The 26,237-nt window shown below is 60.4% G+C and overlaps 1 protein-coding gene across 2 annotated transcripts in view; it reads left to right on the forward strand.

Moving 5' to 3' along the window:
• Positions 1-20,593: 20,593 nt before the first annotated feature.
• FBLN1 (fibulin 1) overlaps positions 20,594-26,237 on the forward strand; it is a 67,835-nt gene continuing 62,191 nt past the window's right edge. Inside the window, exon 1 of one of the 2 annotated variants that reach the window (XM_081083825.1) lies at positions 20,594-20,832. In XM_081083825.1, the coding sequence (XP_080939951.1) occupies positions 20,751-20,832 (82 nt within the window). In that variant the 5' untranslated portion in view covers positions 20,594-20,750. The remainder of the gene's footprint in view (positions 20,833-26,237) is intronic. The other variant, XM_081083826.1, reaches the window with a different exon arrangement.

Genomic DNA, 26,237 nt, shown 5'->3' on the forward strand with positions numbered 1-26,237 from the left:
CAGGAGGGCTCCTTTCCCTGTGTTTCTGGGTCGGGTTTTGCCATTTCACAGTTTCCCTGCCGCCTGGGGAAGCCATCAGGCCTCACATCCCTGAACCCACTTTCCTGCTGCTGCCGAGTCCCATGAAACTCTAGTGACAGGACTGCTCCCCTCTAATCTGTGGGGGCGTAGAAAGTGCTGTGCTGCCCGCACCCACCCCCCCCCCCCAGCATGGTGGCATTTCAGGGTGTCCGCTCTGTGCAATACTAGCGATCCCCGGGTCTGTCCCCTTCCAGCTCCCGTCTCCCAGGTGCTGTGGGTGCTGCTGGCCTCACAGCACCGTCCAGAGGAGACGGAGCCCAAGGCCGTGAGCCGCAGCGGCAGGGGCATCCGGACACTGAGCTGAGGCCGATTCCTGGGCTGGGCTCCAGGGTGACTGTGGCGATACCTCCTCAGGGAGCGGCGAGTGGGGAGCGGGGAGCGGCGAGTGGGGAGCGGGGAGTGGGGAGCGGGGAGTGGGGAGCGGGGAGCAGGGAGCAGGGAGTGAATCTGGAGCTCCTCTCTGGCCTGGCGGCTGGATGGGGTCTGTCACGGGCGGGAGCACACAGGAGCCAGGGTGCGGGGAGAGCAGGCGACGTGTGTGCTCACTGACAGCGCCGGGGTGACAGGAGCACAGCCCGTTGCCCGGAACAACACACAGTCACTGTCTCACAGCCCGGAGGCCGGACGTCCGAGATGGAGGTGTGGGAAGGGCTGGCTCCTTCCGAGGCCTCTCTCCTCGGTGTGTCGACGGCTGTCCCCTCCCTGTGTCCTCACGTGGGCGCCCCTCTGTGCCCTAATCTTCTCTTCTTCTAAGGACCCCGGGCAGGTTGGATAAAGGTGCCCCCTAAAGACCTCATCTCAACTGAATGAACCCGTAGAGTCCCCCCCACAGTGGCGTGCCCAGGTCCTGGGCTTGGGGCTGCAGCACAGGCTTAGGGGTGGGGTGTCCACTCAGCCCCGACCAGAATGCATTGCAGTTTGATGAGGATGAGTCCGGAGAACCCGGGAAACACCCGAGAGGCGATGTTGGATGTGTGTGGGGCTGTAGGGAGGCGCTTGGCTGGGGCTGGGAGTTGGGGAGGGGGAGGCAGAGATGGGAAGTGGGGCCCCAGGCGTGGGGGAGTCGGTCCAGGAGAGGGGGTGGGGGAGAAGAGCAGAGATACAGGACCAAGCACCAGGAACCCAAGTCGGGAGGGACAGGAGGGGAGCAGGGGAGGGTGGCGTCACCTAAGGGACCCCAGGGCGTGGTGGCCTCCGCGTGGGGGTGGGCGCCCTTTTGCTATCAGGCGTGAACCCCGCTTCTTGATGCCACAAGGCAGCGGGCGTTGGGCGAGAGGCTGAGCTTTGCTTCTGCCCGCATCCCCAGCACCCACCCGGGGCTGGTTCAGGAACGGAACAGACTGAGGTTTCTGTTTTCAGGAAACCAGCCACCTCCTGGGAGTTACAGAGGGCGAGCGTGTCCTGTGAGGGCAAAAGGCTGGCGCCCTCCCCGAGGCCGCGGGGGCCGGCCCGGAGCTGAAAGGAGCCCCAGACGCACCGCCCCCTCGGAAGGGGAACAGCCGGGCTGGCGGCGCTCACTGAGGCTTTGTTTGGCCTCTGAACCCTGATTGGTCGAAGCCAGTGATGCTTTCCAGATGCGCCCTCTCCTGCAGCCAGAGTCCGCCCCGGGGCCCGGGGCCCGCGCGGGCCTCTCCCGCGGCCTCTCCCCCTCGCTCGCCTGCACCCCCTTCCCCCCCCTGCACTGCAGCCCCGCTTCCTGCTGGGCGCAGGGCCAGGCAGAGGGTCCCCATGGCCCTCCCCTCCGGCTCCAGCATTCCACATGTGCCTCGGCGCTTGGAAGGCCCAGAATCAAAGCCAGGCATGCCCCGCCCCCCCCCCCCCCCCCCCCCGCCAGCAGTACTGATGCCTTTAATTTGAAAAGTGCTTCATAATCTTCAGAAACACCCGCCACCAGTCTGTCTGAGCTGCCCGCCCAGCCCCAGCTCTCTGGGCGCTGCTGGGGTGGTTTGTGCTATTGGTTCCAGCTGATCCTTGGTGCCTTGATCCCCCCCTTGGAGGGCCCGGGAAGCCATCAGGCCTCACATCCCCGAACCCACTTTCCCCTTGGGGGCACGAACCCCCCAACACACACAACCTACCCGCCACTCCCAGACCTGCCCGACTCCCCTGCCTGCCCCCCGCCTTTGGGTAAATATCTTCCTTGGATTCTGACACTTGAACCAATAGGTGAGACACCTATGTGGCAACTCAATTTGAGCTTTTAACTGCGAGGTAGTTACAGATTCACAGGAAACTGCAAAACCGGCCCAGGGAGGCCTGTCCGCTTCTGGATGGTGGGTAGAGGTGCCTTCCCTCTCCCTCCCTCTCAGCGGTTCTCAGCCTTCCTAACGCCGCGACCCTTTAAGACAGCTCCTCATGCTGTGGTGACCCCCAATTTCATTGTTACAAATTGAACATAATTAAAGCATAGTGATTAATCACAAAAACAATATGTAATTATATGTGTGTTTTCCCATGGTCTTAGGCTACCCCTGTGAAAGGGTCGCGACCCACAGGTTGAGAACCGCTGCAAGTACAACAGGAAATCTGTACGTTTTGTACAAAACAAATGTAAGAAGGTTCTGGAAGGTGGAGAGAAGCAGGTGGGCTGACTCGAGACCCGCAGTGCAGGCTCAGGGAGTCCCCTCAGTGCCCTCAGCCTCATGGGGGCCGGTCTGGGGGCTGACGAAGGGGCTGCTGGGCGCCCACAGGCAGGTGAGCAACAGCCTGAAGCCCCTCTGCAGCCAGGGACCCCCAGCGGCAGCCCAGCAGCTGCCCTGCTTCAGGGGCGCACACAGGAGCACCCCACCCGCTCCAGGCAGTGCCCCCACCCCAGGGGGCTGGATGGGGAGCCGGGCGTGAGGCCCCTCTCGCAGGGATCAGCAGAGACGCGTGGGGAGTCGAGACTTGTACCCCAGCGTGGCCGTGACAGGCACCCCTCCTTCTCCCTGTCACTCCGAGGAGGCCCAGGTCCCCGGGGCCCAGCTGCCACCTCCCCCTGCCCTGTGGCCCAGGGGGGAGCCGTAACAAAGCACTTCTGTCTCTCCCGCCGGAGGGTTCAAGGGGCCCCTCGGGGAGCCAGACCCCACCCCACCCGGTGGGAACGAGGGGCCCCCTTCCTGGTGCAGGGGGGCCGGCAGGACACCAGCCCTCCACCTCCCCTGGCAGGAAGGGCAGGGCTGCGTCCCGCCAGAGCGCAGGGGGAAGCGGGACAGAGGTTTAGATCAGGCGGCATCTCACGTGTAATCTGAGCACATGCGGCCTCGGCTGGGAATCACTCATCGCACCATCGAAAGCCAGCAAGGTCTCCGCGGAAGGAAATCCGACAATAAACAGATCTCAGCCCGGAGGACGGACGGACGGACGGAGGTGGGAGATGGTCAGACAGAGCCCCCGAAGCAGCCGCGGTCAAAGCGCTTCGGCAAGCACTGGGAGATGCTTCAAACGCATGGAAAAAGGGAGCGTCTCAGCGAAGAAACAGGAGAGATAAAAAAAGGGAGAATCTGTGAACCAGGAGACAGAACAACAGGAATGACTTCACACGAACAACCTGGATGGGACACCCGGGGAGAAACGAGCAGGGCCTCCGGGGCCGCGGCCACAGCGTGAGGCCTGATGTGTGTGAGGTCCGGCTCTGGAATAATAACCAACAAAAAGACACAAACCTACAGCGTCAAGAGGCCGAGTGAATTCCAAGTCTGATAAACCCAAAGAACCCCTCAGAGCCCAAATTCCGAACACGAAAGACAGAGTCCCCGAAAGCAGCAAGAGAGAAGCAGCACCTTCTCTCGGGGGGATAATTATAATCACAGCAGATTGCTCGTCAGAAATCCTGGGGTCCGAAGGGAGTGGTGATGTGTAACAAGGGCTGGGGGAGGGAATTCGGACTTCTATACTCAGGGAAACTATTCTTTAGGGCAGGGGTCCTCAAACTCCGGCCCGCGGGCCACATGCAAATACAAATATTGTATTTGTTCCTGTTTTGTTTTTTTACTTCAAAATAAGATATGGGCAGTGTGCATAGGAATTTGTTCATAGTTTTTTTTTAAACTATAGTCCGGCCCTCCAACGGTCTGAGGGACAGTGAACTGGCCCCCTGTTTAAAAAGTTTGAGGACCCCTGCCTTAGAGAATAAAAGGAAAACCAGCACATTACCACAGGAAGGGAAACGAAGAGATATTTTTGTCAGCAGCCCTATCCTTCAAAATTACTAAAGGAAGTTTTCTAAACAGGAAGGAAACAATAAAAGAAGAAACCTTGAAAATCAGGGAAATAAGCAAAAATATGGGGACATTGTTCTGGCTGGTTTTGCTCAGTGGATAGAGGGTCGACCTGGGGACCAAAGGGTCCCAGGTTCGATAGGCACATGCCCAGGGTTGTGTTGCAGGCTTGATCCCCAGTGGGGGGGGGCGTGCAAGAGACAGCCAATCAATGACTCTCTCTCATCATTGATGTTTCTCTCTCCCTCTCCCTTCCTCTCTGAAATCAATAAAAACATATTAAAAAAGAAAGAAAGGAACCGTGCAAGGGAAACGGGATGCAGTGAGCGCGCACCCTGTTCCTAAAGGCATGGGAGTGCCGTCCACATTCTGGAACTTTCCACTCAAAATTGTCAAAATAAGAAAAAGAAGGCCTGTTGCTTGAAGGGATGGGCCTCAGCATCGGGGAGAAATTGCACGCGTTGAACTGGGTCGTTTCCAAACATAATGGAGCTGGGGGTCCCCGCTGCGAAGATGTGGTCCGAGCGGCGTGGCCTGCTCTGTCCCCGCTCAGGGGCCCGATCCTCCTGCTGGTGACGTCGTGTTCAGAACCCTTTGCTTTGGGTCGGCTCTGAGGTCTCATGAATTCGGTGTAACTAGGAACAAATTCGTGCTGGTCTCTCCCATCTTTACGGGCGGTTTCATTTCCCAGCAAAGTGTAAGAAGTGCATTTTGCATTTTCCCTGGCTCCACAATGAGGTCATCGACCTGGGAATTGCCAACAGATGCGCGCTCGCCGGAACGCCAGCGCGTGGGGAAGTTTTATTAAAGTGATTTCATGCCCCGAGGAAGATCAGGCACGTGTGGGACCCGGGGAGGGCCTCGGATTTGACCTGGGGCGCAGTTTTGCTTGGGTACCACAGTCCTTAATATGCACACACATTTCCCCCATTTTAGTCTGGGCCTGTCTCTTGCCAGTTTGGCCTCGGCCCCACCGTGAGGCTACAGTGCCAAACGGCACCCTGGGGAACGGGCTTCGTTCCAGATGAGGCACAGAACGAGGAGACCGGAGACCTCCAGTTCCGTTTCGTGCCTCTTGGATAACCTGGTTCCAATGTTGTTGTTTAAACTGCGTTTTATTGATGAGAGAAGGAGAGAAACATCGGTTTGTGGTCCCACTTATTTATGCATTGAATGGTCGCTTCCTGTGTGTGTCCAGACCCAGGACCCAGCCCGCACCCTTGGTGTAAGGGCAACGATGCTCTAACCAACAGAGCTCCCGCAGGGCCCAGAGTTCTTCTATCACCATAACGAGCTCCTCGGGGAGCAGGGCAGGCTGGGGTGAGAGGGGTGGGGCTGGAAACCTGCTTGTAAAGTCAACCCCGTGGGGAGGAAACTGAAAGGGCTTTGCAAAATCCTCCACCCCGTGGCTGGCCCCAAATCCATCTCAGGAAATACCTTCGCCAAGGGCAGGCCTGGGACCGCCGTTCCCTCATGTCCAGTCCCCAGCTCACTGTCCGGACAGCCTTGGGTGCCTGGTGGCGGTCAGCTACATGGCTTCTTTGGAACTGCTTGACAGTCAGAGGTGTCACGTGGACGGCTGGGAGGATGGCCCATGCCTCCAGGCAAGGATGCTGGACTGCCTTCACCTCCAAATTAACCTTCGGAACGCTGAGCAGGGAGCCGCCTCGCCATCCAAGCAGCTGCCTTGCTTGCAGCGAGAGCCCAGAGTGCGGGAGGGGAGGGCTCGGGGCTGTGCCGCCGGCAGGGCCTGTGCCTGCTCCCTTTCCCGCAGAGCTTGCTGGGGCGATGGGTCCCCAGGAGCCGTTCTGGGGAATCCTGAGAAAAGGGACCTTCCACTCTCGGGGCCCCAGGCTGTGGGGCGGAGGTGGCATTCTGGGCGGCAGGGGTGGCATCTGTCGGAGCAGCCTTCTCTCTTCCCAGGTGGCTCTCACCTGCTCCTCAGGCCTCCAGGCGGAGGTTCGCTCTGGGAAGTCTGTGCTGCACCCCAGCCTGAGTCTCTTCTCCTGTGGGTCTCCTTGTCCCCCGCGTGTCCATCTGGCATGAACTAACCACAAGAATTGCAACCCTGTTTCATTCCTCGCCTGTGAGCTCCTTTGGGAGGGACCGTGTCTGAAGTATCTTCGTGTCCCCGTGGTCAGCACATGGTGTTCTTGTCCCCGCCTGCCCCCCACCCCGCCCTGCCTCTGCCCGCCCCGACTCGTCAAGGTTCTTTTGAAGATAAAGCATTTTCCTCACCCCTGCTCCCACCGCAGCTGCTTTTAAGATTTTTCTCTGTGTTTGTGTTTCTGCTAGTCTGTGCTTCAGACGTGGCTGTCTTTGTGTTTGCCCTGTTTGGGATCGGTTGAGCTTCTTGAATCTGTGGGTTGGCGTCTTTCATTGTTTGGGGAAACTTCTTGGCCATAATCTGAGTGTTGCTTTTGTCCCTCTGCACCTCTTTTTCTGAGGCTCCGATGATAGTTAGGTCTTTTGATTATGTCCTATGGGCCTTTTAGCCTCTGTTGTTTGTTTTTATCCACTTTGGTGTTTTTTTTCTCTTTTGATATACACATATTTTTACTGACTTCACTTTGACTTCCTTTTTTTCTGTGTTCTGCTGAGTCTGAATCTGTTGCTAAACCTTTCCACTGGGTTCTAAATTTTTCATTTCTGGAATGTCCGTTTGGTTATTTGGTTCTTTTTCTCGAAAGATTCCAATTTCCAATTGGAAAAAACTACCTTTTGTTATTTTGCTTACACTTTCCTTCATTCCCTTTGACATATGAGTCATTATTATTTCAGAGTCTAGTCTGCTCACTGCCATATCCGGGTCGCCTGGGGTTGTGCATCCTTCCTGTCTTTCTCTTCTTTACTTGTCATGGTTCCTGGGCTCTTCTCATGTCTAGTAATTTTGATTGAATGCTGGACATTGTGCACGGAAAACAGGAGGCTCTGGGTGGCCCGCTCCCCCTCTCTGGGGCTGGTTCTTCCTGACCTCCTGAGAATATTCCTGCTTAAGTGAGGAAAAAGCTGCACACAAAACTGTCCCTGTGAATAAATCCTTGAGGGCTTTTCATCTCCATGCAACCAGAAATGAGCAGGGGAGGGGCTCGGTGGCAGCTGCAGGCATACTTGTCTGTCTCTGGGGCACCCCTGACCCCACGTAGTGCTCTCCTGAGCTTTTCATTGAGAAGTTGGGGACGTGGTCTCCTCATCCCTGACAGACGACGGGAGAGCCAGCTCTGTCCTCCCGAGGTCCCAGCCTGGCTCTCCCAGTTCCTGTCCGCGTAGCTTCGACATCTGGCAAATATGCGGAGAGGCGACTGGTGATGGGTTTGAGGCAGGTCTCCTCCCAGGCTGGTCTCCTGTGTCCTAAGCCCCACGCTGCCTTTCCGACGTCCCCCTGGCTCTCAGGTCCCGCACGGCGCCAGAACCAGCAAATGTGCCACCAGGAATGGGGCCGTGCGTCCGGACCCCCTCGCGTTCCCTGCCTCACTGCCGTGTGACCACGCAAATCGCCGCCGCCTTCTCTTTCCCCTGGCAGAGCCTCAGGGCCCAGAGCAGCCAGGCCTCAGCCCTCAGAACAAGCAATGGCTGGAGGGTGTCAGCGCGCCTCCAGGTCATCCCCCACCAGAATGTAATCTAGCCCCATCCTGAGCGCGTCCACAGCTGTGAGGCCTTAAAATAGGGTGTCTGCAATGGACCCAGGTTTGTCTAATGCAGTGATCGGCAAACTGCGGCCCCTTGAGTGTGGCTCTTCCACAAAATACCATGTGCAGGTGCGCACGTACAGTGCGATTGAAACTCCGTGGCCACACTCAAGGGGCCAAAGAGCCGCATGTGGCTCGCGAGCCCTGGTTTGCCAACCAGGGGTAATGGATGCGATGGGACTATTGACCTGGGACGGATGATCTGCTGCTTACTCCAACTTAAAAGGTAGGAAGGAATGTCCCGCCGGGTGTGCCCTTGTGCTCGCTTTGGCTTTGTATAAACCCGCGCTGACGGGGAAACGCCAAGCACAGGCGCATCTCTGCCGTGATCCCTGGGAAAGCCCTCGGAGTGAGCGAACGGAGGGCGGGTGGAGAAAGGAGCCTGGGGGTTGGAAGGTGGGACGGCACTGCCCTTCGGTGGTTTTAGCTCCTTTTATGTAATTACCATGTGGTTTACCGCATTTCCACAAATGTCCCTCTGCAAACCCAGGCTTGCGTGCGGCTCCCTGAGATCGGCTTGCAGGCCGGTGTCCGGGTTCTAGTCGAGGGGCCACTGTCCCCCTCTCCCCACTGTGCACCCTGAGTCACCCCTGCTCTCGGGAGAGTCCCGGACCCCGTCTGGCCCCGCCCGTCCCCGCCCTTCTCTTCCCTGAGACCTTACAGAGGTAGGAGGGTTAACCATGGCCCAGGCGAGCCTCCTGGCCACTCTCTGTGCTTCCGCGGGTGGACTCCAGACAGGGAGCCAGGAGGCCGGGGAGGGGAGCAGCCTGGCCTCCCCCCGGCTGCTCGGGCCTGCTGAGTCCGGCCTTGCTGAGCTCTCTCCTCGGTGCCGTGGCCGATTTCCTGTCTCAGGGCTGTGGGAGGCCCCGGGCCACGGCTATGGCTCACCAGGGCTGGGCTGGTCTGCATTGAGCCTGGAGTCCCTGGGTATGAGCCATGGGGGCGGCGGAGGCCCAGACCACTGCCGGAGGGACAAGCACCTGGCCCGGGCAGGCCGGCTGACCTGATCAGAGACATGCATGGGTCAGGCCTGCCCGCATTCCCCATGCTCCCTGCGACACTCTGTGTAGGTACACGCAGGACACAGGACTCCTTCCCTGAGATGAAAGGGCAGCCCAGCCAGTGTGGGGGGGGAGGGGGGGGAGGCAGTCAGTGCTGGGCAGGCTGGCCGGGCGAAAGCTGGGGAGAGGGACCCATAGAGACCAGACGGGTTGACAGGAGGGGAAGCCAGCAGCCAACGTGCCCCACAGACCACCCAATCCGTGCCCTGTGTCACCCCAAAATCCCAGAGGGAGGGAGAGGTGTTTGGTGATCTGAAACATGAGAGCACACAGAATGTGGTCATGCTGAAGTCAGCCTCATAAACTGTGAAACCAAGACGCAGGCCGCCTTCCCCCGGGCTCAGTAAACCCTGCGCCCGTTACATTCAGGCTGAGACTCACGCCACAGATACCGGGGCCCGGGGCTCGCAGAGGGCGGGCTGGGACGGGCACTGCTGAGGTGGGCCACCCTGTCACCACAGCGCTCCAGAAAGTCGGAACCACCTGGGGATGGACCCGCCAGGAGGGGAGGGCCTGCAGGGTGGGAGGGCCAGCCAGGCCAGGGAGTGGCAGCCACAGGCGGAGGGAGGGTGTTTCACGTCTGAATGGGAACTCCGCCCCCATAGCATCAGCCTCATGGAGGCAGGATTTTGTCTGTCTGGGTCACTTCTGCACCGGGGACAGTGCCTGGCGCACAGCAGGTGTGCAGTAAAGCACTTGTTGCGTGACTGGGTGAGTGAGCAACGCACCAGATACGCAGAGAGAAGAGCTGAAGATGAAACAGAAGGGAACAGACAGTGCGGAGTGTCCCAGGGCTTCCTGTGGCAGCCGGAGGCCCTGGGCGTGGTCCTGCCCACAGCAGGGAGCCAGCAGGGGTGCAATGAGTCCCTCTGCTGGTGCCCAGCTGCCCTGGGCGGTGTGGGGCTGGCTAGAGCCTGGGCATGGCCACGGCCACGGCCACGCCACAGACACTGCAGTCCTCCGGGCCCTTGCAGTAAAGCTCGTTGTGCCTGCGAGGCCTCTCTTGGCCACACCCACCCTGTGGCCACACAGATAGGAGCGAAGCCCAGGGCTGGAAGGAAGGCCAGGGGCCAGCCGGCCAGAGGAGCCACCTGGGCCCTGAACAGTGTGCACCTGGGCTCAGGGGACACTGACCCCAGCACTTGCCTCCGGGAATGGCAGCTTCCCAGCCCACGGGAACCCACAGAGCCCGGCGAGCAATGTCCCAGCACATCCATCCAGCCCTGGGTCGGGGCCCCACAAAGACGTACAGGGAAATGGCTAAACACACGATGGAGACGGCAGGCCACCTGCAGGGCCCGGCCTCTCTCCAAACCCTGCTGTTCTTCCTGCCGCGGGCGCCTCTTCCCCCTCTTTTCGGCCTGGGAACTCTTCATCTGCTTCCCAGCTCAAGGTCAGGGTCTCCATGAAGTCTCCGAGACTTCCCTCCCCGTCCCCCGTCCCCCCTTCTCCTCCGTCGTCATAGTTACCACTTTCCATGTGCTGAGCACAGGTCTCAAAACTCCCGCTCCTTCCCCGATCTAACCCCCAACCCAGAATGAGGCCCGGATGAGTGACTTGCCTACGGTCCTCCAGCCAGTGCGAGGCCAGCAGGAGAGACACAGGTGCTGAGTCCCTGTGCGCACAGGGAACCCCAATCATGCTTCTTCGGGGTTTGCTTACTGAAAGGTGCGCAGCCTGCCTCTCCGGGCGGTGCGGGAGGAGGAGTCCGGCCAATGGGCTCTGGAACCCCTCCGCGCCCGCCGTAGGGCCTGGCCTCCCCGGAGCGGGTCGAGTGTCCGGACCGGCTGCGTGGCCTGCGGCGGGCCGAGGGGTGGGGCCAGGCGGCGACCGGCCACGGGGGAGGTTGTGGGAACGGAAGGCCTCACTGCCTGGCTCTTTCCTCCCTTCCCCCGTGGTCGGCTCCCCGCCCGCGCTGGGGCCGGGGGTCCATGCGGCCCTCGGGGCCCGGTCAGGGGGGCCGGGGCCTGCGTGGGCCGGCCGCTAGGCCCCATGAGGCACGGCCTGGCTGTGCTGCTGGCGGCCTCGGGCATCGACTCCCTGGCCCACAGTGGGAGCCCAGCGCGGGCTGCCACCCGCCCGCTGCCCCCCCCAACCGGGCCCACGCGGGCCTTGTGGACCCCTGGCCCCAGTGCGGCAGCGGCGGCAGCGGAGTGGGGCGCGTGCCCTAGCCTGGGGAGGCCGCTGTGCTGCAGTGCGCCGGCCCACGGCCAGGCCTGCTCCGAGCGGATGGTGCTCTTCCGGAGCTGGGCCGCTCCGCCGGCCGCACCCCGTGTGCTGGGCCTGTGCCGCCCAGACGCGCCGCTGCGGGAGTCCCGGTCCACCAGCAGGCTGGCTGCAGGTGCTGTGCGGGAGGGCCATCCTGCCTTGCGGCGTGTTCGAGCGACAGCAGCAGGAGCCGGGCGAGGACTGCGCCCTCCATCTTGCCTTGGGTCCTCCATTTTGGGACAGAGCCATGTGCTTCTTCCCGGAAGAAGCCGCTGCTAGCCACACCCAGGATTTCTCTGGACTAACCAATAATAATCAAGGGAAGTGCACGCCATCACTATGACCACATCCTGTACCGACTCGCGCCTGGCCAATCGTTGGGGCCCACAGTCCCCTCTCCTGCCCTCACTCCTCCCCCCTATAAAACCCCCTGTCCCATCAGGCCTCCCTCTCTCGGCCACTGGATGTTCAGTTGTGTCGGTGGGTTTGGTGAACGGGGAGCACAAACCGGTTTGCATTAAAAGGACTCTTTGCTTTTGCATTGGACTGACTGGCTCCCTGGGGGTCTTGGGAACCTTGAAATCTGGGCACAACATTTACATGCTTGTCTTTTTTAAAATATATTTTATTGATTTTTTACAGAGAGGGAGAGGAACAGAGAGTTAGAAACATGGATGAGAGGGAAACATCGATCAGCTGCCTCCTGCACCCCCCCCCCCCCAACTGAGGATGTGCCCACAACCAAGGCACATGCCCTTGACCGGAATCGAACCCGGGACCATTCAGTCCGCAGGCCAACGCCCTATCCACTGAGCCAAACCGGCCAGGGCTACATGCTTGTCTTTACCCAGGAGGTGGGAGCCCACTCTCCCGAGAGCCAGGCTCGGCTCACCTGCCTGAACCACATGAGGCCAGGAGCGAGGCGGGCACTGCTAAACTCCGGGCTGCCACCGGCTGCAGGAGGGAGGGGCGGCCCCCAAGCCCCAGACTGGGGAGGCCCGGGGCCTGCTCCTGGCCAGGCAAAGCGGGCGCTTCGTAAGGCTCCCAGCTACGCAGATTTTCCTAAAACATGACTCAATTCGAGAGACTGCCGAGCTCCCTTTAGACAAACAGGACCCACGGAGACTCCCTGGCCCGACCATGTCGCGTAGCAAGTCTGCGGGGCTTGGAAAGGCCCCGCGGCTCCCCCTGCCACACAGGGACTTCGGGCCTCTGATTAGAGCCTGGGTCCTTCCAGAAGGCGGGTGGGCGGCTCAGCCGACTTAGAGAGGGGCTTCCCGGAGCCGCGTGCCCTTTGACCCGCTCGCCCCACGCTGGGACGCCGTCCTGAAGAAATGATCCCCGAGGTGGAGAGGCTCAGAACAAAGGCACGGTCTTCGCAGTATTTCTCCCAACAGCAAAGAAACTGAGCTCCTCACCACCTAAGGGCTGCGCTGACGGCCGCCCGCCCGCCCGCCGGTGTTTTATCGGCCGCCGGGGACGGAGGCTTCGCGCCCGAGGAGCACGTTTACGACCGGATGTTAATGAACGAAATCAGGTTACAGGCCTGAGAGGGCCCCGAGACGGGCTGTGTAAACTCTGCATGAGAAATACTGCGACTCAGCCACCACGACTCCAGTTACGGCCGGAGGATGGGATGATGGATTCCTTCCCCCTCCCGCTCCCCAGCTCTCGGCAATGTGGTTCCAGTTAAAAGGAGATCAGACGCCGGCACGGATCGAAACAAAGAAACAATGGCTGGTTTGTACAAACAAGTTCTGCATGGCCTGGGTTCGATTTTTTTTTTTTTTCCTTTAATGAGCAAGTAATGTTTGTGGAGACTGGAACATACCCAGTCAGAAAGATCTACAACGTCCACTCCCCGAATGAAAATACCTTTCTGCCAACACCCCTCCACCGTGCACACAGTGACAGGTTTAACAAAGGCTGGCCTGTGGGCATTGTGTGCCTTGCTGTCATTTTCAGTTCGTTTAGGAAACGAGGACCTCTGTGGCAACAGCCTTCATGTTTACAGACGAAAAGTGCGGACACGTCTTACATTTACTCAGCGTTCCTCCGTATGGCACGCTAGCTGTTGTGTTCCCGTGTGTGTGCGTGTTTCCATGATAAATCTCAGGGCAATACATGTAATTGTACTTCATGTACACAGAGTTGTGCATAATGAGTCTGGAAAATCTTCCAGCTTTCCTTTATCTCGGCATTCACAAATTAGAAAACAACGGGAGATCGCTCCGTTCAGAATTACAATAAGAAATACGGCCCTCGCTGGTGTGGCTCAGTGGGTAGAGCATGAGCCTGCGGACTGGAGGGTCCCGGATTCGATTCTGGTTGGGGGCACATAACTCGGTTGTGGGCTTGATCCCCAGAGGGGGGCGTGCGGGAGGCGGCCAATTGGTGACTCTCTCATCATTGATGTTTCTATCTCTCTCTTCCTCTCCCTTCCTCTCTGAGATCAATAAAAATATATTTAAAAAGATAAATATAAAGTGCTTAGAACAAAAGAAGTAAGATGCAAGGTCTGTACTTTTTTAAAAAAAAGTATTTGCCCTAGCCAGTTTGGCTCAGTGGATAGAGTGTCAGCTTGTGGACTGAAGAGTCCTGGGTTCGATTCTGGTCAAGAGCACATACCAGGATTGTAGGCTCAATCCCCAGCAGGGGGCATGCAGGAGGCAGCCGATCCATGATTCTCTTTCATTATTGATGCTTCTCTCTCTCTCTCTGTCTCCCTCTCCCTTCCTCTCAGAAATCAATAAAAATATATTTTAAAAAATGCAGCATTTTACTAAAAGGTACAGTTCTCAAAGGAGAGGGAGCCATGGGCTGGGCTTAAGTCCCCAAAGTGCCCACTCCGTTCCACCCCTTGGATGCTCAGGACACCCACAGACCCTGTCTCTCTCCGTATGAACCTGGCTTTGCTGAACTCAACTCAAACATCTCACCCACAACTACAGCTATTTTACCTCCCACCAAAGGCAGCCGAAGTCACGGTCAGACCCTACATCCAGATGCCGCGAAATGCGGGCCACTGTTCGGGGCCCACATCGTCGGGGGAATGTGCACGCCCCCTGTAAGCGTGTAACAACCTCCACATCCATCAGCACTCAGTTGTCAGGGCCAGGAACCAACTCTGGAGGATGTAAGTTGCAAGAAATGCACTGGAACGGCACTGGGCAGCCGGGAGGGTCATCAGGAACTGCAGACCAAGCCTAGAGGCTGGGCTGGAACAGGGGTGTCTGGAGTAGCCAGGGCCCCCAAACCATCCGGTGGTATCACTACCGCATGCCACGTGCCACTCAACGCCGGATGCCCCGGCTCGCTCGGCTGCCAGCACAGACACCCCAGGAACTCCACGTGTTTGCTGCCGTTGCTTCTAACCGCCAACAAACTGGATTCGCCACCAACCCTGCCCCTTTCCATCACCAGCTCCCTCCACATAACCTGCGGTCGGCGCACCTGGTGGCCGGCCAGCACCCTGGGGTGGGAGAAGGGAGAACTTCGTCTCTGCGAGGCTCCTAAGCGGGGAGTTCTTCAAACAAAGGCGGAAAAACAAACAGATGCTCACTGTCAGCCTGTCTGCTGTTCTGCAGCCTCATTCCTGCACGGACGGCTGACACCAGCAGAAACGGCGCGAACAAAAGCCCAGACACACGCTGGCCGTCTCCACACGGCGCCGTCTCCACGCTCCAGGGGCAGCTTTTCCAGAACCAGAGCAGAGTTCTCTCATTTTGTCAAAACAAAATTACTCTCCCTTCAGCTACGGGACGGTTTCTTCTTCCTAACCACAGGAGCTCCGATGCTTTTCTTAAAAAAAAAGTGTGTGTGTGTGTTTTTTTTATTGATTTCAGAGAGGAAGGGACAGGGAGAGAGGGACAGAAACATCAATGATGAGAGAGAATCATGGATCGGTGGCCTCCTGCACGCCCCCTACTGGGGATCGAGCCGCAACCTGGGCATGTGCCCTTGACCGGGAATCGAACCGTGACCTCCTGGTTTATGGGTCGGACCCTCAACCACTGAGCCACGCTGGACTGGCGCTTTTCATCTTTTTGTCAATCACGTTTGCCACGCCCATGGGACTACTCTTAGGACAGCTGCGCTGCGTGCCCCTCCCCACGGTCAGGCTCCCACCTGTGGCCTCTCCTGTGGCCTGGAGTGGAGGGGGTTGGCTCTCAGCACTGGGCCAGCTCTGGGGCCGGCAGAGGGCCATGTCCCTAAGCCACAGTCTCCTCAGAGGTGGTTGTGATGCTGTGTGACTCTGACCCCGAGCCCTGCGCTTGTCACTGCATCGCCACCTGCTAGGAACGCAGCTCGGCCCTTCCCGCACTCAGCAGGATGTTTGCCCGCCACGGGGTGCAGAGGCTGTCCTTCCCTCTGGGAGCCCGGAGGCCAGGGGCAGAGAGGAAGCCAACTCTTCAACAAAGAAACAGGAGGTAGGAAACACCAGGATGTGCTTGGGTCCAGGAGCCGTGCAAAGGCCCTGGGGACTGCCGCCAGTGAGCCAGGGGTGTAGGGGCGGGCAGGGGCCAGGGTAGCCGCTGCCCCCCGAAAACCACCCATGGTGCGCCGCAGCCGCACACGAAGACCCACAGGACGCTGCCCTCACAGGCTGGGCGGCATCAAAGCCATTTGTTTTCTGGAGAAAAACAGGCCCCGGGTGCCAACAACGATCTTTCAAACAGACAGAGAGCTGTTTGTCCCGGAGAGCAATGGCTGTGCGGCCGCTCTGGGAGGAGGGACAGCTGGGCCGTCACAGCGGCGTGATGAATGGCTTCCTGCTTGGAAATGAAGCCGAGGGGGTGTCATCCTGCCCCGACCGGGGTTCAGAGGGTGGGGGGCCTCCCTGGAAATCAGTCCCATCTTCTGCAAATGACACGCAAATGTGCTGTCATGTTTTGACTTACGCAGAGCTGCAGAGGGACGCGCAGCCAGGAGAATGCTCTCTCCCGTTTAAACGTCAGAAGGGGTCAGAACGTGGTTTTTACTCTGGTTGCCAAGAAAGTCAGGGTGTAGAGAGCCCCTGGGAAGGCACATGGGCATTTCTTTAATAAACTGTCAGCTGAATCCAGGGCGGTAGGCAAAACCACGTCCTGGAAACACATTTTGCCGAAAGGCAGAAGTGTTCTCAGCTTGACCTTCATTTCTGCCCAGGTCCTGGGAGTGGGTTTTATTATGTAAATCCAGCCAAACACCAGGAATGAATATGACCCCTTCCAGAACTGACATTACAAGAATGCACATAATCTCCTTTATCTTGACCTTTGATGAAACTTCCTGGTATTTGGGGTATAAAATAAACACGCTGTATGGGTGCTGGGTCCCTGTCTCTCCATCAGAAGAGGGCAGCGTTCCCACCCGGTCCCAGCTTTTCCTTCCATCTCCGTGCCTGTCTCTTTCTTTCATTTTCTCAATCCCCAGCCGCTCCTGCTCAGGAACCGGACCGCTCCCTAGCCGTGATGGACGAGGAAAAGGGAGAACCCTCCACATCAGGGTCAAGTTTAGGAGCAGGAGCCCTATCCCTCCAGCCTCTGGTACACTTATTCCTCTCCACCTCAGCTGTTTCCTAAAAAAGGAAAAGAAAAAGTTCACCAAACACAACCTCCACTTCCATTTAGTTCCTTTTGATCTTTAGTTACAGGAACTGCTGTGTGGACCTGCACGTTCGCATGCAATTTTGTTTTCCTCATTATTGTCATTTCTTTCCATAACATTAGGTCACGAAGCTCAGACTCCACGTAGGCCTCCGAGTGGGTCTTTCACAGGGCGCCCATGGCCGTACCGCAAACCGGCCATTGTTGGATGAGCTTTATTTATTTATTTTTTTAGTTTTTCTGTATAATAAACAATCCTGCTGTTACGAAAACAAATGAGTGCAGGTCATGAAAGAAGTCCCACAGAAAGCAATGCGGACGCTAATAAGCGCATGGGAAGCGCCGGTCGGCCCCCGTGGTGGTTAAAGACGCGCTGGAGCAACGAGACGCCTGTTTCTTTCACCCGTGGAAACGGCCCAGATTAAACCAAGATGTTGCTCAAAGCCGGGGAGGAGGCGAGAGCCGCCCTCGGCCCGTGCCTCTGCCAGCCAGCGCCGCGAATGGGTTTCTGGGCAGCGATGGCTCTTGGGGCGCAGCCACGCTGGGCTCGGAGCCAGGGCTCGCGGTTTCCGCCGCTGCCTGATTGATGACCCCCAAAGGACACGGCCAAGTGAACGTGTGTGTGCACCGCTCTCATCCTGTCACTCGCTAGCTGTGCGATGCCGATTTCAATGGACGGGGGAATGTTTACGCCGTGGGGTTCAGTGACAGACAGAACCCTCCATAGGCGCCCGGGACTGGGAGACCCATGTCCTGGGTTTAAATCCCAGATCCTCTTGTCATGAGAATCTGCCCACGACCTCACCTCTCAGCCCCGGCAGAAAGGGGTCACTGAAGCCCCCAGACCCATGTGAGTTTTAAGGAAGTAACGTCTGAGCACCTGCCGCGCCTTCTCGGCACTCTAGCCTTTTTACGGGGCTTAAAAACACAGCTACTGCCAAGCACTGATGAGTCTCATTTGTCTCCACCCCACAGCCAGCTGCCTGCAGGACCTCACCGCGCCTGGGCCCCAGGCCACCAAAATGGACCAGGCAATCTTCCCGAGCTGCCCAGGGTCTCTGTGCCCCTCGCCTTCGCAGATGCTGTTCCCTCTGCCCAGGAAACCCTTCCCGCCCTTCTGCTCGCCTTCAGGGGCCATTCCGGGGCACCTCTTCTGGGAAGCGCCTCACCCAGGAGGCAGGTAGCAAGGGGCCCCCGTTTGGAGCCTCAAAGTTCTGAGGCTCCTGGGGGGAGAGGAGTTGCTCCTTTTTGTTTTTGGTGGTTGTTTTGTTAATCCTCACTCGAGGGTATTTTTCCATTGAATGTTTAGAGAGAGTGGAAGGGAGAGAAGGAGGGGGAAAGAGAGAGAGAGAGAAATATCGATGTGAGAGAGGCACATGGGTTGGTTGCCTCCCCCAACTGGGGCAGGGATCAAACCTGCAAACCAGTACGAGCCCTGGACCCAAGACCCTTCCATGCATGGGTGATGCTCTAACCACTTGGCTGCACTGGCCAGGGCTTGGTTTTGATTTTTAAATCTAACATGCATTCAGAAAAGGGCATTGCCCGGCCCGGGTTGCAGGCTCGATCCCCAGTGTAGGGTGTGCAGGAGGCAGCCGATCAATGATTCTCTCATCATTGATGTTTCTATCTCTCCTTCTCCCTTCCTCTCTGAAATCAATAAAAATATATTAAAAAAATAAAAAGAGAAGGGACATATCATATGTGAACGGCTTGATAAATTTTCACAAATGGAGCCACTGGTAACCAATATCCAGTTAAAAAGAACAGATCCTAACCACCAGCACTCCCCTCCCCCAGCTTCCTTGTGCCAGTCGCTAACCCACCCACGGTCACCACCCTCCTGACGTGTCACCTGTTTTTGTCGTTGTGAGACGGAATTCCCATAGAGAGTTCTTTCTCGTCCGCTGTGCGGTTACATGGATCCCTGAGAGCCACGCCGTGGCTGCACGGGTGGCAGAGCTGTCGCTTTCAGAGCCGTGGGGCGCTCCGGGGTGCGTGCCGTGAGCAACGGAGTGTCCCCGGGAAAAGTCACTCACCCCCGCTGGGTCTGTCCACATGGCCCGTGGACTAGCGGAGGCCTTCCCATGAGCCAATAGAGTCACTCGCAGGTTACCCTCGGAGAGGGGAGGGGAGTGAGCGTCTGGTGGGAGGTCTGGGTCACTGGCGGCGTCCACAGGTGGCGGAGGGCGTGGGTCTCAAGCCAGGCGGTGGCCGCAGCCGTGGCAACAGCACCCGTGGCACCTGCCTGGTGGGCGGGAGTCAGCAGGGCTCCGGGCGCGACGGGGGACACAGCCACACTCCAGCGCTCCTGTAACACCGTCACCTCGGTCCTGACAGCACTGGACACGACCCTCGTGGCCACAGTGACTCCATTTTGGAACTTCCGAGGTGTCCAGCAGGCCGCTCCGCTCTAGCTCTGCACGGTGTCACTGCCCCTGTTTTCTTTTTAAATATGTTTTTATTGATTTCAGAGAGGAAGGGAGAGGGAGAGAGAGAGAGACATTAATGATGAGAGAGAATCATGGATCGGCTGCCTCCTGTACGCCCCCTACTGGGGATCGAGCCTGCAACCTGGGCATGTGCCCTGACCGGAATCAGACAGGGACCCTCCAGTCCAAATGCTGACGCTCTGTCCACTGAGCACGCGGCTAGGACTGCCTGCCCCCCTTTTCATTCCACTGACTGACAATGGACGGCCCGGGGACACAGCTGTGAACACCATGGGGCAGGCTCCTGCCCTACTGTGCACAGGCAGGCGGCCTTTCTCTGGGCGCGAGGCCCACACATTCCGGACGGCTCCTGTGGGTGGCACCCCATCATCCGCACCTTCACTGCATTCCCTTCCTGTTTTTTTTTTTTTTTTTTTTTAAATAAATCTATGTATGGTTCCCACAGATGCCGGCACCACTGGTGGCTGCAGCCATGAATTCCTTCCCAAAGAAGTGGCCCCTGTTGTCCTAACTGGTTTGGCTCAGTGGATAGAGCCTCCGCCTGCGGACTGGGGGGTTCCAGGTTCCATTCCGGTCAAGGGCATGTACCTTGGTTGCGGGCACATCCCCAGGAGGCAGCTGATTGATGTTTCTCTCTCATGGATCTTTCTAACTCTCTATCCTTCTCCCGTCCTCTCTGTAAAGAATCAATAAAATGTATTTTTTTTCAAAAGAAGTGGCCCCGCAGGCCCCGCGGAAGGCTGCTCCCCACCCGCAAACCCAACCTCTTTTCCTCGCGGGTGGGGTCCACGGCCCTCCACCCGCGTGGGTGGCGATGCTGGCCGAGTGCCTGCCTCTCCCGACGGGCCGTCCCGTCTGGAGCGCACCTGGGTCGGCCACCGCCCTGCACACCTCCGGGCGAACGGCGCGCGTGGGGAGGGCGGGGGGGCGGGGCGAGGGCGGGTCACCAGCAGACCGGGCGCGCGAGGCTCTGTCCCGCGGGGAGCCCCCCAGGAAACACCGCCCCTATTCCCTCCCCAAAAGGCGCCTCCGACCCCCGGGGACCCGCCCTTCCCCGGAGTCCCGCGGAGCTGACCTTTGACGCGGAGCCCGCCCTGGGCTGGAGGGTGGGTGGGGGGGTTGCACCGGCGGGCAAGGGGGGTGCCTCCCGCCCGAATGCGTCCCCCTCTCTGGCCCCACCAGGAAGAAGTTTGGGGTCCTCGCCCCCAGTGGGCCTGCGCGCCCCTCGGGGCCGGGTGCGGGAGGAGGCGGGGCCCCGAGTCCCGGGGGCCGGCCTGGGGGCGGGGCTGGGCGCCGCAGCCCCGCCTCCGCCGCGCCCTCCTCGGGGCGGGATAATTGAACGGCGCCGCGGGGCTCCGCGTTGACTGCGAGGCTCGGCCGGAGCGTGGACCCCGCACTGTCCCCGCGCACCCGCCGCGCCGCCCCGGAGCCGTGCCTGCGCCCCGCGCCGTTGTCCGCCGCCCTCCCGCCCATGGAGCGCGCGCCCTCGCGCCCGGCCCCGCGGCCGCTGCTGCTGCCGCTGCTCGCCGGCCTCTCGCTGCTGGCGGCCCCAGGTAGGAGGGCGGGAGGGCGGGGCGAGGTGGGAGCGGCGCCCCGGTCCACGGCCCCCACGGGAGTGCCCCCCGAACACCCAGCCCCGCGCCCCTGGGAGGTTCTGGAGCTGCCGGCGGTGCTCGAGCTGGTGCGCCCTCCGCGCGGCGCCCCGTGGCCCCGAGGCCTGGCCACGCTGCCGCCCCCACACCCACTCCCAGCTCCGGCCCCAAACACCTTGCTGTTGGAGGGGCTTGTTTTAAAGACGGACCCCCTCGAGCACCTCCTCCTGCAGGCTAGCTCGCACCCACGTTGCCCACCCCAGTGCCAGTGCCCACCCGCCGTCCAGGCCAGGGTGCGGGTGGGGGAGAGGAAGTGCCAGCCCGTTGCCTGCGCCTAGCTCCGTGGTGCCACCCTTTCTGCACCAGGAGTGCCCTGTGACATATCTACGCACACACCCACCTCTGCCCCAGGGAAGGGCTGTTGTACCCAGTTTGCTGATGAGAGAACTGAGACTGGGAGGTGGAATTAAAGGAACTGGTCCCACAGACAGAACCTGTGGTTGGGCAGGGGGTGGACCTGAAGAAGTCAGAAAGACAGGGAGCGATCTGAGGTGTCAGGGTGACAGCTGTGTGTGGGGGAACCCCCGCCTGCCCTCCCTGGACACAGGCCCCCAGACACAGGTTCTGCCAGCTCCCTCCTCAGCGGGGGCTGGGGACAGGCCACTTCCAAGCCCACTCAGATGCAAGGGGATGGAGTCTCCACCAGCAGACCCTTGGCCCAGAGCCCCTCTCCCGGGACTGACACCCTAGGGATGGGGGCATCCTCAAGGCCTAGCTCCTGGGGCTGGGGGTGGGGGACCACAAGGCCCTTCCCATCAGAGCCATGACCTCTGACCTCTCTGCTGACTTATCAGCTATCAGCCAGGCCTGCCTTCCGGAGGCTTTGTTCCCCTGGAGCCAGGCCCCTTATCTCGGGCTCAGCGGAGCTGCTGGAACTCTGGTGGCCGCCCTCAGCCCCTCCAAAGTCAGGGGACCATCCTGGGGTCCCAGAGTCTTCAGAGTTTGTTGAGTTTCTTTTAACTCTCAGGTGACCCTCCTGGTCCTTGGTCAAAGGTCATTTGCCCCAGCTGTGTTGGCCTGGGGCTCAGGGAGGGGCTGAAGGGGGGGGGGGGACTTGGCTGGAGTGTCTTGGCTCACTGACTGTGTCCGACCTTTGACCTTTGGGGAGCTCTGGCTGTTGGGGGCACCAGCTCCATCCTGGGCATGTCCTGGGGCACATTTCCTGGGGGAGAGGGTGCAGGGAGGTGCAGGGCTGGGCAAAGACAGCAGAGACTTCCTGACCCCGCAGGGCCGCAGGCAGCTTCTTGGAGGAGGCGGTGCCTGGGCAGGAGTGAGTGGGCAGGTGGGCCGGTGGGCAGGTGGGCATTCAAGGGACCACTGGCTGGAGTGAAAGCACGGGGTGGGGGGCTCGGATTGGGGGCCACACAAGCTCCTGTGGAAGTGGAAGGGGCCTGAGACGCCTGCATTTTACAGGTGAGGCCCAGGTCCTCCATCGCTGTTCTTCCTGCCTGCGGTGCCAGCAGGCGCCCCTGCGGCCTGGCCGTGCCCGCTGCGGAGGGCACCCCGGGTCTGTTAGGCGGGGGTGGCACAGTAGCCCTGACTGTGGGGACAGCCATCTTCTTCATGGAGAACGCCCTGACCTCCATGTGCAAGGAACCCTCTCCATGGCCCCGTGATGAGAACACCTGGCTGCCGCCGCCTTGTTCCTGGGGGCGGCCCTCTGAGTTTAGAGGGTGCCTCTGGCTGGGGGACAGGGGGGCCGAGGACTGGGCCCCGATGCCTCCCTGCGGCTGTGAGCTCAGAGCAGTGAGGGTCCCGGAGCCCCGGGAGGGGCAGGTGACACTGTCCCACCCTTCGAGCAGTTTAAAAGCAAGTCGAGAGTCCTTGAGCTCATCTGCTGAAACTCATGGGGTGACCTGGCCACAAAGGTCGTGCCCAAGGGCACAAGCCGCCACCCCCTCCACCCCACCCCCCTGTCTTGGGGATTTACGGAGAGCCGGGGTGGGAGGGAGTGGGGAGGAGGGGGCTGTGCTTTTTCCAAGGCTTTGTTGGCCTTTGGCTCCGCTGATTACAGAGAAAGTCCTGTAATCAGCCTCTGGGAAGGAGAACAAAGGATCAGGACTTGGCCTGCGAGCCCGCGGCTGCTCCGGCTGGTCCTGGAGGGCGCCCAGGAGCGTGGCGGGGGGCCAGGCGGGCTGTGGGGGCCGCAGGAGCGCCGCATGCGTGGAGATGAGACGGGGGCCTGTGGGGCGGCACCGGGACCTCTTCTGTGGGGCTCACAGCTCCAAGCCACGCCCCCTCCTGGCACTGCCCGAGCCTCCCCAACTCTGGACTGTGGTTGGGGGCGGGCATGGCTCCCTGTCTCAGGTCCTAGCAGGCACCACAGCTAACAGCCCGCGGGGTGGTTTGGAGGTTTTCTCATTGGTTAACGGAGAGAAAGGAGACCAAAGTCTCAGGTGGCCTTGAGTATGGAGGGGGGGGGGGAGAGGGTGGTGCCCCCGTGGCTGCATTATTATTCCGCGTGTTGTCCCCTTTCCTGGGAGACGAGTGTCCTTTCCCCCAAGCTCGCTCTGAAAGCACTCGTACTAAACTTCTCCGGCCGGGAAAAGAGGCCCCACGGGCCACTGAGCCAGCAGCTGTCAAATGCCATAGCCATGTTGGTGAAGGCCAGCAAAGCCCCCCTCAGGCCTCCCGTCGCTAAATATCCACTGAGGACCAGCTCTGTGCCAGACGCCATCCTAGGTCTAGGGCCTGGCCCTTCCGCCCGTGGGCGCATCCCCTGGGGGACCCAGAAAGAGTAGATAATTACAAATCAAGTACAACTGGCAGAGAGTCAGGGAGGACGTCCTGGAGGAAGCAGCCTGCCAGCTGGGGTGTGAGGAGCAGAAGGCAGTGGCTAGGTTGGTGGGCAGAGGTGGGAGGAGGGTGCTCCAGGCAGAGGGAATGGCATGGGCAAAGGCCCAGGGTGGAGAGAGAATGTGGGACTCCAGGAAGCTTCCAGAAGTTCTGCCCCCTCCTCGAGCTTGGTGAGCACGCAGTGCTGAGGGGCGGCGTCAGCAGCCCTGCTTCCTTCAAGGCGGGGCTCTGTGAGCCATGGGTGCGGGCAGCTCTGCAGGTGAAGTTCTATGGACCAGTTCTCATAGGGGCAGTTGTTTGCCAGCGCATTTCATACAATGAAAGCTTTTCCTTTTGCAGAACAGTGAATTGTAACAGTTGGGCTTGTGTGGGCTTGTGTGGGCTTGTATGGCTTCTTGTCATGATCTGCATTGTGGCCCCAGAATACAATGGCGGGAGGGCACCCGTGTTATCAGTTTTCCTGGGATCAGAGACCCTGGAGGGAGCTCAGAGGAGAGAGGGTGTGGCTGGAGGCTAAGCTGTCTGTCCCACGTCACCCGCTGTCGCAGGTTGGGGGCCAGGGCTGGCGTCTCTGGCTGCCACTCTTCCCACCGGCTACCTCCTCCACCCCCAGCGGGGCCGCAGTCTAGGCTGGGCCAGCAGGGGCCGGGGCCTGTCGCCCCGCTGTCCCCGTGTTGTCAGGAGGGTCCTACACTCGAAGGGGCTGGGAGACTGGCGCCCATTCCCAAAGTGACTCGCGAGAGCCTTCCGACCCCCACACCCTCTCGCTTCTGGTTCCTTAAATACGGAAGGAACGCGTGCTCTGCGCGAGGAAGTCATTATGGCGGAAGCGGCCACTCGTGGACTCCTCAGCGTCGCAGGAGCAGGAACACGGTTACGTCCATCTGACGGGACGGACACCAAGGCCCAGAGGGTCAGGCAGCTTCCCGGTCAATGCGGGTCGTAAATAGGGGACCAGGACGCGGACCCCGTGCTCCTAACCCCTGGGCCGGACAGCACTGTCTCCCAAGGCAGGCTGTGCAGGGAGCAGCGTCCTTCGGAGCGGGAGCCGCCCTGGGGCCTCTGAGGGGCTGCAGCGGGCCTGGCAGGAGGGTCCCCAGGGTGGCGGCACCTGCCTCGGTGGAGGTCAGCAGCCGAGCCGGCCCTGTGCTGAGGGGAGGGCTGCTGGCGGGGCGTCCAGCCCAGCGGCCGGCTCGGCCTGCCTCTCCTCGGGCGTGGCCTGAGGCAGGCCCTCCTTGCTGCCCGCTGGGTGGGGCATAGAGCCCCCCACCCTCACCCCAAGGAACCGGAGGCCACAGTGCGCCTCCCGGGCATGTGGGCTTCCCGGGCACGTGGGCCTCCTGGGCATGTGGGCCTCTCTGGCACGTGGGCCTCCCGTGCACATGGCCTCCCGGGCACGTGGCCCTCCTGTGCACGTGACCTCCCGGGCACGTGACTTCCCAGGCACATGGCCTCCCGTGCACGTGGACCTCCCGGGCACGTGGCCTCCTGTGCACATGGGCTTCCCGGGCATGTGGGCCTCTATGGCACGTGGCCTCCCCGGCACAGGGGCTGCTGGCTCTGGAACTGCCCACGGGGTAGAGGGACCCTTTCCCGGCACCTCTGTGGAGGGAGGTGCGCTGGGCCGTCCGGGTCCGGATGCAGCAGGGCAGGCCCAGCACCCGAGGAAGACGGCCCTGGGCGTTACTCAGGCCTTGTTCCTGCTTGTTCTGGGGACACTGCCCCCAGCCTGGCCGGGTGACCCTGCCCGAGGGCTGTGCGGGCGGGGGTGGGAGACTTCTGGGCCCCAGTGGGCTCGGGCGGGTTACTCCGCCCTGAGGGCCGGGCCCGGAGCCCTCTCCCCTGAGGAGGATGTGGGGTGTGTGCTGTGCCCGACTGCCAGCTTCGGCCACTCCGAGGGGACAGCGCACGGGCAGCGGGGGCCCTCCAGGGCCGGGTCCTGGTTAGCGGCAAAGAACCAGGAACCAGCCTCGGGGTCCCAGGGGCCCGGGTTTATGGCGGCAGGGGGGGAATTTGGGAAGGGATGAGTCATCTATGGGGATTCAGGAACGGAAGGGGAAGGCCAGTGTGCCCTGGGGAGGAGTGGAGGGAGCAGGAGGGGTGGGTGAGGCAGGAGGGGCCTTAAGCATCGGCCTGTGGGCTCATGCTCAGCGCACTGGGCGCAGGGAGGGAGTCACCGGACTTCATGCCTGGAGGTCAGTCTGGGCTGCGGTGAGGGGTGGGTTCCCGGGAGACGGGGAAGCCAGAGAGAGTCCCGCAGGGACCGGGGCTAAAGGCGCCCTGGAGGAGTGGCAGCCTAGGGGCCGAGAGGAGTGGGCAGATCTAGGGCGTTTGGTGGGCGAGTGGGCCGGACGTGCCAAGGGGCTGGGCGAGGAGGGTGCGGAGGAGGCGGGCTTCAGGCTGACCCCGTTATTTTGGCCTGAGCGCTGGGTGGACGGTGGTCACTGGTTAGCGACTAGGACGGGAAGGGCTGGGCGGGTGGCACGTCAGAGTTCTGTGGGGACCCCCTC

The sequence above is a fragment of the Myotis nattereri genome (assembly GCF_964212035.1).
Source record: "Myotis nattereri genome assembly, chromosome: 2".
Lineage (NCBI taxonomy): Eukaryota > Metazoa > Chordata > Mammalia > Chiroptera > Vespertilionidae > Myotis > Myotis nattereri.